The 13,273-nt window shown below is 41.1% G+C and overlaps 1 protein-coding gene across 6 annotated transcripts in view; it reads left to right on the top strand.

The window, feature by feature from the left end:
• Window positions 1-9,575, top strand: part of SYDE2 (synapse defective Rho GTPase homolog 2) — a 35,810-nt gene extending 26,235 nt beyond the window's left edge. For 3 of the 6 annotated variants that reach the window (XM_065741032.1, XM_065741024.1, XM_065741068.1), the window contains exon 7: window positions 829-2,055. In XM_065741032.1, the coding sequence (XP_065597104.1) occupies window positions 829-1,331 (503 nt within the window). In that variant the 3' untranslated portion in view covers window positions 1,332-2,055. Of the gene's footprint in view, window positions 1-237; window positions 2,056-9,264 lie in introns of those variants that run through there. The other 3 variants (XM_065741059.1, XM_065741040.1, XM_065741049.1) reach the window with 3 other exon arrangements.
• The last annotated feature ends 3,698 nt before the right edge of the window (window positions 9,576-13,273 follow it).

Genomic DNA, 13,273 nt, shown 5'->3' with positions numbered 1-13,273 from the left:
TGAGATGTGAAGTGAGGCTGGAGCACCCTGGGGGAGCTGTGGTGTGGGCAGGGGGGGTTCTGGCAGCTTCAGAGGGACGCAAGGGAACAGGAGTGAGGTGCTGAACAGTGCATGCTTGTGCACAGGAAGTCTGCAGCTAATTACAGGTGGGCATGGCCTGTTTAAAACATAAAGAGGTTCTGCGGCTCAGACATTTAATAGGCATAGGCCAGTAAAAATATGTGCTGTTTACCATAGGAAGCTGGTAGCAGTGGAGGTGGCTGTTAGTAACTTGTGCTGTGTTACCATGAGCTCAGGTAATTAACTGCCGTAAGCCCGTTGGAGTGCGCTTCTGGTTGTGGCTGCTTAAAGAAATTAATGCCAGTAAGCTTCTATTAATAGACTGGAACATCAGGGCAAAAGAGAAACGTGAGAATTCAGCTCTGGTGCACTTCAGCTTCTTTAGGTGTTTCTCTGCATTGGTATTTTCATTGTGTTAACCTCTGCTGCTGTGCCTGCTTTCTGCCATTCCCTTCAGCCGAATGGTTTGCTTTGTCTGCACCAGAGCTGGATGGTAGTTACCTCATGCCCTGAATCTGATCTGTGCTCTGGGAGCATCTCCGCTGAGGGAGGATTTCTCTGTTGCAGTTTGGATCTGGCATGACTATCTTCAAAGCTGAGCTTTAACAGCAGTTTTCCTGATGATTTTCTATCGAGCAGTGGTAGTGCAGTGTGTTGGCTGTGAATCTGCACGCATCATGCATGGCGTTCGCCCGTGGGTGCTGTCACCGACCCTTTGTGTTGCCGCATGGATTCAGTCACACAGGGTGTAATCCTCCTTTCTTCTAGTGCACCGTTCACCTGCCCAGGAATCCGTGCATCCCAGCGTGCCTCCCGAGCACCCGCTGTCCATGTGTTACCTGAGGCCACGGCGGCAGAGACCGCAGATGCTGAACCTGAGCAGTGCTGATGCGGGCGGAGTGCTGCGGCCGAGGCCAGCTGGCCTGGACAGCCCCTCCAGCAACCGCTACGCAGGCGACTGGAGCGGCTGTGGGGAAGGCTACTTCTGCAGCCCCAGGGACTGCCTCGGCGAGGCAGACTATGACGATGTCCCTTTGGAGGACTCGGAGAGTGGGGACGACAGCAGCAGAGTCGATGATGCTGATGGTCTGATGAAGCTCCCGCAGTCCCTCCCTGAGGAACACACGTTCCAGAGCTACCTGACAATGCAGGCAATAGACTCAGCAGGGAACCACAGGGCAAACCTCAAGGACCTACAGGAAAGTATAGATACTCTGATAGGAAACCTGGAAAGGGAACTGAACAAAAACAAGCTGAACATGAGCTGCTGAGCCCAGCCCTGCGTGGTGCCTTCTGCTGTGTGCTACTGTGAGGCAGCGGCCTGCCATGTGAACAAACCCACTTGAAGGTATTCCCTTGCATTTCTGCATGCTTGGTAGATGAGCGTGTTGACCTGATTCCAGTGTTTAAGGCAAAGGCTGAGAGACCACAAAGTGACTCCATGTAGTCACATTTCTTCAAAATGCTGTGCCCTTTGGTGGGCAGAATCTGAGAGCAGGGTAGGCACCATCCGCTGTCTGTAACAGCGGGGCTCCTCCTCCAGAAACTCAGCTCTGGTACAGAAGTTCCTCTTGGAAGGGGCCTAATGCTGCTTGGCCTGAGCTTTGCAGCATCAACTTAATTTTACTATGTATGCAATGGCTGCTATGAAAACTGCTTTATATATATATATAAATATTTATATATAAAGTTTTAATTGTACAAATATTAATGTATTCATGTATTAACACTTCTCAATAATTATTTAAGCAAGCAAAAATTAAATATTTTTCTAACCTTGTTGTATATATCTGTGTGCAAACACACGTCTCTACCTGATGTGAGAGGTCTTCAGAGTTCTGAAACATCCCATCTGATGAAGAGGGTGATGCCAGAAGGAAGCTGCCTTGTGTTAGCTCAGCAATGGATTCGTGCAGAGAAGCATGTCCAGCAGGAAGGCAGGTTGGATGGTTAACTTAACGGCCTTTTGTGTTGCAGGGCATTGGTTCTCACATGTTAACTCTCCCTAAATCCCCCCCCCCAACCTGTCAGAGTAGTTGTGAGGATTTTCCAGGATTTCTGGCAGCAAACTGTGCTGCTTCCCTTCAGGGTGACCATTGTGTGCAGTAAGGAGATGAACTCACTGTTCTTTAGTTTTATTCTTCAGATTTTTCTCTACAATTTTTTCACGTAAAGGAGGGTCCTGAAGGTGCTCACTTTGTATTTTCACACAATTATGGAATCCTTAGAGTTGGAAGGGACCGTTAAAGGTGATGTAGTCCAGCTCTCCTGCAATGAACAGGGACATCCACAGCTGTTTTGAAGGCTTCTGGTTTGCCCCGGTAAGCTCTGACTTCGTCTTGGCTGTTTTGATGCTTCCTTTTGCTGTGGAGCTCCGTGTGCATTAGTTGAGCTGTGTGTTCTGGCTGCTGGTAGGACTGCCCGAGCTTCTCTGACTCTGGAGATGCAATCTCAATTTCTCACAAAGGCAGTCAAGTTTTCTAACTCTTTCAGGTAAAGTGATCTCCCCCAGTGGGGCCAGGTGGGTGGGGTGTTATGTGGAGGGGGTAGGATTGTGGTTCAGCTCTGAGATGCCCAACACTGGGACTGTGTCAGCCGACAGAGCAGAGTTTAACTCTCCCTGTCCATTGGGATGGTGCTGGCACCCCGCCATGGCCATGGGTACTGTGGGTAAGTGCTTTGCTCTAACGCCTGCTTCCTTGTATTGCTTATTATGTTATTTATTTACAGGAGCAAGGAATTAAACATCAGGACAGACTTCACCCCTCTTTTCTAAGGGATTATTTTAACGTGGTTTCAAATGATTTATTCATTCCCATTAATTTATTTTTTTTTCTAAGTGTTAAAAGATGCAAAACAGTTATTGCAATATAATGATAATGTATGAAAATGTAAATTTAACCTGAAGCATTTATCAATAAATCAATGTATTTTTTTAAACTTTTATACCTATGGAATGGGCATACATTTTAAACCATACATTTGAATTCTAAATAAAATTTGAATGAAGAACAGAATTTGACTGAGCCCAGTTAGTGTTATTTAAAGCCTTGTAAGGTTGTGCCATGTATGGCTGCACATGCGAGTTCCTTCCATGCAGGCACTTAACTTCTGGGAAGATGTACTGAACACTAGATGTGAAAACCTTCAAACACTTGTTACAATGCAATGGTGTTAAAGTTATTTGATAAGCATTACCTTAAGCTTTCATCTTTTATAGTAATCTTGGCGATGTAAATGAGTGCAGTTGGATAAGTGGATGCTTTTTCTACAGGAAGCTGTAAGTTGGTGCAGTGACATGCTGTTTTGTTAAATCATAATACTACAATCTTACAACAAGAAATGAATGACCCAATAGACGTTATTTATGTCACTCTAATTCATTACAGTATAATAAAACAAAACCACATGGGTATGGGTAGTATTCAAATGAAACGTTTGCTGTTATTCTGGTTGTGGCCATTTGTAGAACATGCTTTGCATCTTGGTTTTGACCAGGGAGGTACACATGCTGGCCTTGGTAGCAGCCAAGAGTTATTGTTTGAATGATAATTCTGTATTATTGAAACTAAGGTTTCCTCGGGGAAAAAAGAAGTGTGTCTGTAGGTCTGTGCTGCCAGGTGTTCAGGGTGTAACTTGGGTTCAGGAATGGCCTAGGCCAGTTCATTGAGTTTGTTCAAACAGGACTGTCTGAATGCTGCTTCCAGCTGGGGGAAATTTCACATTTGTGACTGTAGAAAGCTGAGAGGCTGCAAAAAGAGAAGGTACTGAGCTGCTTCTCCACCCTCCTGCAGTGTCCCAACCTGGCTGGAGCCCGCAAGAGTGAGCAGATGGGTAGAGGCTGTATGGGATGAAGAGGGGAATCCTCTGCATGGATCTGGGGTTATCTTAAGCTTCTGGGGACCCGCATCCCCAGACAGAAACCTCAGGTCTTCAGAACTCTTTTTCCCAGGTGCATAACATGTATATGGATTTTTATTAACGCACAGGCAAGGAGCATAACTGCAGCTGTTCAGATATACTAACATTCCCAACAGAAGTACATATTCATGGGGTTTACAGAATAAATCTATAAATCTGATAAGCCAGAGATACAGCTGATATTTCTGCTGCCAGGTCTTAACCCTTTCAACTTCTTCCTCATTGCAAGATATGCAGTGTTTTACCAGTGGATCTTTTGAAAGAAGTCTTCATCAAAAACTGTGGAGCAAGAAATGCTTGAAAGATGGTGATTGAAGATCAGAGGAGGACTTTTGATATTACTTTTGATAGTAACTACAATACATTGGTTTTAAGATGCCATTCTGTGCAACAAATTAACTGCTTTCATTTTGTTTGACCCTTTTGGAGTCATGCAGGATGTTCTGTGCTTTGCCACAACATTGGCCAGGACAGATCAGCCTTGAACAGCCTGCTGTAAGGTTGTGCAGAGCAGTCCCTGTGAGTATTGGAACGTCCGGGATTACTCTGGAGTGGATGAAAGGTCACAACGGAATGTGTAAGCTCATGTCTCTGATGGTAGAGATTAGGAGGGAAATGCCTGTATTCCATTTTCTTTGTGGCATTGATCTGCTGCCTCCTTTGCCATTAGAAAAACCCAGATGAAATCCCGCTGTCTTCCAACTTGCAAAACAGAGTGCTACTTTGTAGCATGCACTGATCTTGTCTGAGTTTTGCACTGAATTCTGGCTGCCCCAGGTAGTGCTTGGGGTTGTCCATGTGGTTAGCACTGTGGTAGAGGGGACAGCCCTACTGCAGCCCAGCGCCTGGACATCATTATGGTGGGAATAGGGCTGAGCATGTGTTGATAATGGGGCAATGGAATGGGACAGCCAAGGTGAAGGGAAGGCAGTGCTGACTGCCCTTGCATGGGTCAATAGGGATGTGCTGAGTCCACTTCTCTACATGGCTGTTACACAGCTGTGGGGGAGGGGAAGTGATGGGGGCATTCCAGGTAACCCATGACAATATGGTTGATTTGTTATGCAGTTGTCTGTTAACAAAAGATCTGCAAACAACGATCTGCAGTGGTGTTTGGAGCAGTCCCAGTCTGATAACCAAGAGCAGAGCTCTAGGTTGAGTCAGTGGTGGGATATTTGCACGTCCCTGTGAGTCAGAGTCAGATTGTTAGTTAAATATTGGTTTAGCGGGGGAACTGTGTTCCCTTCCTGTTTGAGCTCTGACTGCAAATAGTAGTGCAGGTGGTAGGGATGGGCTTACTGAGTATTCTTTGGTTTTAGTTTACAGGTAGTTTAATATGAGGGGCACGATATATTATTATAACTTCTAACCTAAAAACTAACAAACAAATGACCATTTTTTAAACCAAGTCCAATGCAGTGGTACCAAACCTGTCTTAAATCCGACTGCAGTTGAGTGTGGTAAAACTACATGACGAAGTCTTGGCAGCTGCAGGGGTGTTTTAAGACTACCTCAAACGAATGTACAGTGCCTGTTTCAGGATTCAGGAAGCTCACTCCTCTCCTGTTCTGTGGTCGTTAGGCCATGGTTTGCTTCAATGAAGAAGAACACCAGAGCTGGCCATCTCCTGTCAGATGGAGTTCCTCTGCACATCCTCTGTGTTTCAGTTTTCTGCTTTGGTTTCTGCTGTGGATGTTTGGTGAGCCATGGAAATAGTGAATTTGCCTGTATAGAGTTTATCCTGTCCTCTACTGAGAGATTTAATTTCCCCTTTCCAGTCTATGCTCTGTTATGTGCATTGGAACAAGCAGCGAGCAAAGCACTGCATATGGAGAGTTATCCTGGGGGTGGAGGATGAACATTCATATTAATGAGCTATTACTCATTTACACCATAAATGTTGAAACTACTCTGTAACACAGTTCAATCTCACTCAAGAATACTTACCTTTTGACAGAATTATGAGCCTTCCACAGCTGCAGTGTGTGCTTAGTAGAGACTGTTTGTTCCAATCAGCACTGACTTATGTGACAAACAATCTATTTTATGGCTCTGTTTTTTAGCTTGTGAAGCATTTGCCAGGTTTAAATATCATTATTTTCTAATCTGATGCTGACAAATAGATGTGTTTCAGCCTGAAAAATTTGGAGGACTTGTGAACAGTGTGTTCAGATCTATGCTTTGGTTCAGCAGCCTCTGAAAATTTTTTCTTACTAATTGACATGATCCTTTCTGAAGCATCAGTGCATGGCTTTGGCAGCAGCACAAGAGACTCAGCTTTCATTTTATCATAGCAAGTGGAGGAGTTCACAGTACGGTATTTGCTGTAGCTGCTTTTGAAGAACAGAATCAGGTTGCTGTAGTTGAGGGAGCAGGTTCTGATTTTGATTATTCTCTGCATAAGTAATGGCATCTGGGTGCCTTCTGAGTATTGTGGACATCTCCTAGGGATGGATTATTAAGCCATTCACCAGCGATTGCGTAGGCAAAATCCTTATGTGAAGAAATAAATGCAAGCTTAAGTTTCTCATGGCTTGAAAGGAGGTCACCAAAATATAACTTTTTGAAGGACTATCTGATGTAAAAGGAAAAGCAAATTCAAGGATGTTAACATCCATAGGTTCTAATGCTCTTGCAGGAGTTTTGAGAGCTGAACTTATATGAACCAGGACCTTCTATTCTAATCCTAAAAATGCTAAATATGAAGTAAAAAGGTGCTAAGGTATTCTGAATATATACATCCTGGGTTTTTTTTTTTTTTGTTTTTTTTTTGTGTTATCTTAACTAGTTTTAATGCTCTGGAGGGAATATTGTTCCTTCATGAATTATGAAACACTAATACAGTTTATGGTATTGTTGTGAGGTTTTATGAAATCTGCCTGGTGGCTGTTGTGTTCTTGTGTTAGAGATCTGGTTATCTTTCTAAGAACTCATAATTGTCTAAATGTGTCCAGACTTCAGTAAATAAAACCACAGAGCCTTATCATTGGGAAAATCTTTACAAATGTTTCATGATCTCTCGTGATCCATAAACTTGCATACTTATAAAATAATGCTTTCCTATGAGTGATCTCACTGCAGGTTTTGTTACACTTTGAAAGTGAGATTCCATTTCATACGCATGTATTCACGCTCATCACACAGATGAGTGTGTGAATAACAAAGCCATAGGAAGAATTAAATAGCGTTTATCATGTACTCTCAATTGATTTGCTTCCAACTTGCCCATTAATCTATTCCAAGAGATATTCTGAGACTTTTCAAAACTACATATTAATGTGAAGATTTCTTAAAGGTGTGGGGCACAGTGTAACTTTTACATTGAAATGGATGGTGGAGGACAAGAAAAAAAAATGATGGTGAGGAGGGTTGTGTCTTGATTTTTCCATAGAGAAATTTTCAGGCATTGAGAACGTGCCTGTGCATTTGTGCAGTAAGAAATAAGCAATATGAACTTTTCTGGGATAAAAAAAGGATTGAATCATAAACATTTGTCGTTAGAACACAAACCTAGAGCAACAACAAAACCTGAGGAACTTTGTAGGAGCTATTCACGGCAATTGCTTTGAAGAGCGTTTCATAAATGGCTTGATTATATTGCCCTCTGCTGGAACTACAGAGGATTACAGACTGATGCTTGGGATGTAAAAACTGTCAGGAAAACCATGAGATAGATACAAATAAATTGTTTCACACTGCGCAGTAGAATCACAGAATCGAATGCTTCTGCAGTTGGAAACCAAAGGACTTGTGTTTCCTTCTGACTTGCTGAAGGGATATTCATTTCCTTAGAGAAAATTCTGTATAGGCAGGAGAGAGATCCCAAGTTAAAGTTGCCAAGGAAGTGGGTATTGTATCCTTTTGAATTTACAGGAACAGAACAAAGAATGATTTCTGAGTTACATAGGCAGAGCTGGTGAAAGAACTGTTGCATGAAAGCGTGAGGGAAAGGTTTCTTTGGGTCCTGTTCCAAAGATTATTATTTTTTTGTGTTTGCATTCAAAAAGAATACAATTCCCCACTTAAATGTGTTTTTTATTTTTTTTTTTTAATTAGTTACCATACAGCATTTGACTTAGATCATTTTTTCCTATTAAAGCTTTAGGTCATTCAGTGTTACTGAGTTCAGTGGAAGAAGTTAATCCCATATATATGTACTCCCATGGAGCTTTTTATTCCTTTTGTCACAGCTTTGGTTGAATGACTAAAACTTTTAAACTAAAATATAAAAATAAATCAGGAATGTACCAAGATGAGAACTTTACTGATGTAGTTCTAACATGGAAAGCTTGACCCAATGCAATGGTTAAAGAGAGTTATGCATGAAGCTTCAATTTCATTACTGTATAGTTGAATTCACTAATTTTACACATTGGAGTAATCCCTTAAAAGAAAACCATCTTTCCATATAAAGATTTGGAGAATGTGTGAATCATGCATGGCAGCAAGTTGAAGATCTGACTTGTTTGGTGTAAAAGATTAAAGATAGATCAGAACTCTTGGCCCTGTAAGGTGCATTGGTTGCAGTTTCAGTCCACCCACTTAATTCACAGTTTTTGTATTCTTGCTGAGCTTTAGCAAGAATTCAGGTGTCTTGAGTGAAGCACAAACATATCTGTACAGAACTGGAGAAGCCTCCAGTGACTTCCAGCATCAGAGGTCACCCTTTCTTCTGATAGCTTAGTGACCTTCACATCAATTTCTTATTTTACTCTTCTAAGGAGATTCCGAAAACAAGAGGATAGGAAAAAAAAGAAAAGCTTAAAGCAGCAGTAAAACTGCTTCCCCTAATTCACTTCTAAAATTTGGTATTTGTATATAAATGATTTTTTATTGTAAAGAAATACTGTTTAAAGCCTTTTTGTCCACTGCACCCCAACAAGAAAACCACACACAATACCTGCTTATTTTTTTTTGTTTTTTATGGACAGAAATCAGAAAGTCTGCTGTTGTAGTAGGCGTGGCTGGGACATCGGGTTGTTACGGGACAGGACCTTCCCTGCTCTGAGATTAATTAATTATGCATGCTTAGGGGTGTAGATGATAATAGATGTATGTATATAAGGAGCTGCCGTGCCTTCTTAAACGCCATTTTGCCATTTTCTACATAACCATATTGGTGTCTGTGATGGCAGTGGCCCTAGCGTGGGGAGATTGCTAGTCCTCAGTGGTCCAATCTCCAAGAACAGAGTCAACAGTCTGCAACTTATTATCTTTGAACATGGGCTCATTACCTCTCATTTCCCTCTGCTTTTAATCTGTTCAACTGTGTTTCTTCTTCAGAATTTTCAGAAGGCATTTCATAACTGTAACAAAAGCCAAGTTAAAATGCAAACTCCTAACAAGAAACATAGTCACGCTTCACTTGTGAAGGCAGGAATCAAATTATTGAAGAGAGAAAAAGATGGATGGGCCACAGAGAAGTGAACTGATGAAACAAATATAAAATTTCTTAAAGGGAGAAAAAGGAAAAGCTGAAAAGCTCCAGGCTGATACTAAATTTGCCAAATGCAATGCACACCAGACTACAATACAGTATCAATTACAAGTATGTATAATGTCCTAGTGTCATGTATTCTGGTTGGGCTTTGATTATTTTTTTAACGTTATAATCTATGGATAAATAATTTGTACAGTGATAATCTGAAAGAATTTCTGAATAAAACTAAATTTGAACTATTTGAGATTTTCTTGGTCTTAGTCCATCTCTGCTGCACACCATGTTGTGTAAAGCAATCTATTATCTTTTATAGAGTACTGCTGTACATTCACAACTTGATATCAGTTTATTTACTTGCATCCATTTGTGGGCTTTGGTCAAAGGACCTGTATTAAAAGTGGATAAAGCTGCTTGTTAAATAACTTAAGAGATTCTTTACAGAATCATGCAAAATTCTACGTGGTTCTATGTGTGACATTAAATATTTCTCCTGTTCCTCCTCCTATATTTTCTTGGGTTGTGTTTTAAGAGCATGAGTGTTATTCATCACAGAGTGCTTTGTCCATTTCTTTCTCCCCACCCTGTGATTACTTAGTGAGCTGCTGAGGATACTTAATAGCCCCTCTCAGCATACAGACAAAATACTTCAGGGAAAAGGCATGGTTGTCAAATTAATGCAAGTCTCGTACTTCAGCATCGTGTATCATCTGAGTGTTACCAAACCAAAGATAACACCAAACAAACAAACAAAAAAAAACCACCGAGAGCTGTAATGTCACCTATTCCATCTTTGCCTGCATGATGTTAACATTGTCACGGGGAGTTATGATTCTCTACCTGAAGCTTGTGCAGTGACATAAAAGAACCTGGGAAAAAAAATATGACTAAATATTTCATAGATGTTGAAAATGTGCTTGTGAGAACATTGACAAACTTTTGACAGATTGACTCTATTATTCTTCCTTTGTTATTTCTATGATAAATTTAATTGTAGGTTTTTGGAGTTTTACCTTCTGAAGCCTTTCTGGGCCTTAGCTGTTTGGTAGGCTAATCACAAACAGCATGGTTTAAAAGAAGAATGCAGTGTATCCTAACAAGAGCTGTCTCTGAAAGTTTATTTTACCTACAAGGTTATGTTTCTTCTACATAATGAATAATTTGTATTTATACTTGAAAGGACCTGTTGAATTTTTTTTAAGTGATTGGTAATTAATATCGACACATTCAGTTTTGCATGGACTGTATGCTTTGAGACAGATTTTAGCTGCAAGAGACTTTCTAGTCCTGCTTTTGCTTAACTGTGAAGATGAACACTACTGTGTGTTACTAACTCTATTTGTTTAATAGTTTTGAGAATAGAGACAGTTAAAGAATCACAAGCATAGGCTGAAGTGGAGTTAGATGCTGATTCCTATCACTTGGTCAAACTTGATGCCAGGCTGTGCATCTCTAAGGACACTGCAGCTGTAACACTGAGGAATGCTGTGAAATTGAAAAAACTAGCAATTGTTTTCTCTTCATTGATACATATTTTTAAGCTTCTGTTATCCTTCCATCATAATATAAGTATATATGATATATATGTGTACTACTCTCCCTGTTTTTTTGTTCACCTAACTATAAGAAGAAAAAGTACATAGAAGTAATAAAAATGTACCTGTACAAAGCAAATTATTGTTTTTCAAATACAAGGAGGGCCTTTTCTTATAGGAGAGGTAAAAGCTTATTTAATCATTCATTTTTCTCTTGTAAATAGATATTCATTGAATCCGCTGCCTGTCCTAATGCTGCTGCCTGACTCACTGGAGGTATGAGATGACCAATATAGTAGTACACTTTGATGTTATTAGGTTGATGCAAATCTGCCAGGTCATGCACCAGTACTTTATTACAATATGTAGCTAAGCACACATACCGTGCGGCAGGACATGAAAAGTCTACTGCCTGCCTCCCCACATGAATGCAAACTGTTCTTGTGATTCTTCCTGGGTGGGTGGGAATAATGAAGAATGCATTTGCCATGTCTAAAATGCAATGTTAAGTTTCCATCTCCCTACTCAGTATGTCCATCAGGGAGGGAACACTGGGTACAGCTGCATGACCTTGTTCAATTCTCTGTAATCAACTGTCATTCTCCAGGTGCCCTCTGATTTCATACTGGCCATGTGGAAGAATTATACAGGCTGTGTGGGGAGGTCTTATGATTCCTACTGTTTCTAGTTCCTGCACCATTCTCGAGATCTCGTCTTGCTTCCTTGGGAGCCTGTACTGTTTTGTATTAGTAATCCAGCACAGCTCTGGAAGGCAAATAGGCTCATGTTTCACGTTGTCTCTCAATATCACCTGTACCACCCAGATACTAATACATCTGTTCCAATCTGAACTCATCTGAGGAGTCAGATCACATGGTTTGCCTATGCCCAGTATATTCTCTGGACTTGGGCAATAGACATCTCATATTCCCAGGGTGGGACGCATCCAACCCCCAGCTTCAACCATGTCTGGGTTACAGGGATGGTCTGTCCCCTGAATCCACCAATAATCACCCTATCTCCATGGAAATTTAGTTGGATCACCATATACAATCAAGTTTTTCGAACGCATGCCTAATAACACCATCACTCACTGTATGTTTTTCTGGGAACAAAAAATAGTCAGTTCAACATAGGGCCTCTTGTCCCACTTAGGGTCCCTAGTTGCAGGAGGCTGGCATTCCCCCATCACACAAGTAGTTGCCATACTGGGGAAGCACCTGCTGTAAGATGAGTTCCCTCATTCCTGCTGTGAGTTTAACTAGGTCCAGGATCTCAAAAAGCATCATCATAGATTACCTCCTTCATTCCCAGTTCTAATATAGTTTTGGAAGTTCCTCCATCAAAGCCCATATACTAGTGAGACATCACTTTTATTTGGGCACATGATTTTACACACAGCCATTATCCATTGAATTAGAGAAGAGTTTTCCTCATTATATGTTACAATCGCATACAGTCTTTGCGCGAGGGCCAGATGTGTGATGATGGATACAAGTTTAGAAACCTACAGTCCTGAATAATCACACTCACAGCTCTTCACACACCACAGTCTTGAGAGTCAAGCTTGTATGTTCTCTCTCAGTTTCTGTTTAAACTGTTCTAATTAATCTGTGACTTTGAGTTGTCTACAAGCAGTTCCAAACTGGATCCAGGGATCCTATTGATCTGTGTTCTTTTACTCCTCTAATGATATAGCTCTTAATTTTAGAGGAGAAATACCATTTGAAGACCAGGCAGTTTACCTTCTCAAAAGCATAGTTTTGTCTTCCAGTTGTCTGATACAGGCTTTTAAAAGCTCATTTTCCACTTTCAATTGTTCCACAAATGAATAATATTCATTAATGGTCAGTGTTAGCAGCCATGCTACAGTAGATGCTATTAGTACTCTTTCCCCCATTGTTAGGAAAGTTTGGTCTAATTTACTCTAAAGTTCTACCATCTCAGAAAAGAATTTACTAGTAGGACCATTGTTCCTTAGGGGTCCTCATTCTTAGAGGATCTGTGCAGCACTCAGCCATAGGGAATCCAAAAATCCTGGTGTTTCCCCAAGTAGTTGCTCGTTAAGGATTTTAGGGGCTCCAGGGACCAGCCAACACATCATTCTTTTGAGCCAGTTCATCCTAAATATTTAGACTGTCTGGCTCATCAAGTGTAACGTGATAGAAAGCGTAACAACATTGCAGAGAAGCAAGATGTCAGGCCACAGCAATTAAGGATCTGCATAGATGTGATAGCAGCAAACAGAAATAAAAGGAAGAAACTGCTTAACCTCCACAAGACCTGTAAAGTCCTCAGGTATACAGGGATCTCTAGATGT

Source organism: Cyrtonyx montezumae, unplaced genomic scaffold (assembly GCF_038088225.1).
Source record: "Cyrtonyx montezumae isolate F1298 unplaced genomic scaffold, pur_monq_1.0 scaffold_1, whole genome shotgun sequence".
Classification (NCBI taxonomy): Eukaryota; Metazoa; Chordata; class Aves; order Galliformes; family Odontophoridae; genus Cyrtonyx; species Cyrtonyx montezumae.
The sequence above is the reverse complement of the archived record's forward strand: the minus strand, read 5'-3'. Positions and strand labels throughout refer to the sequence as shown.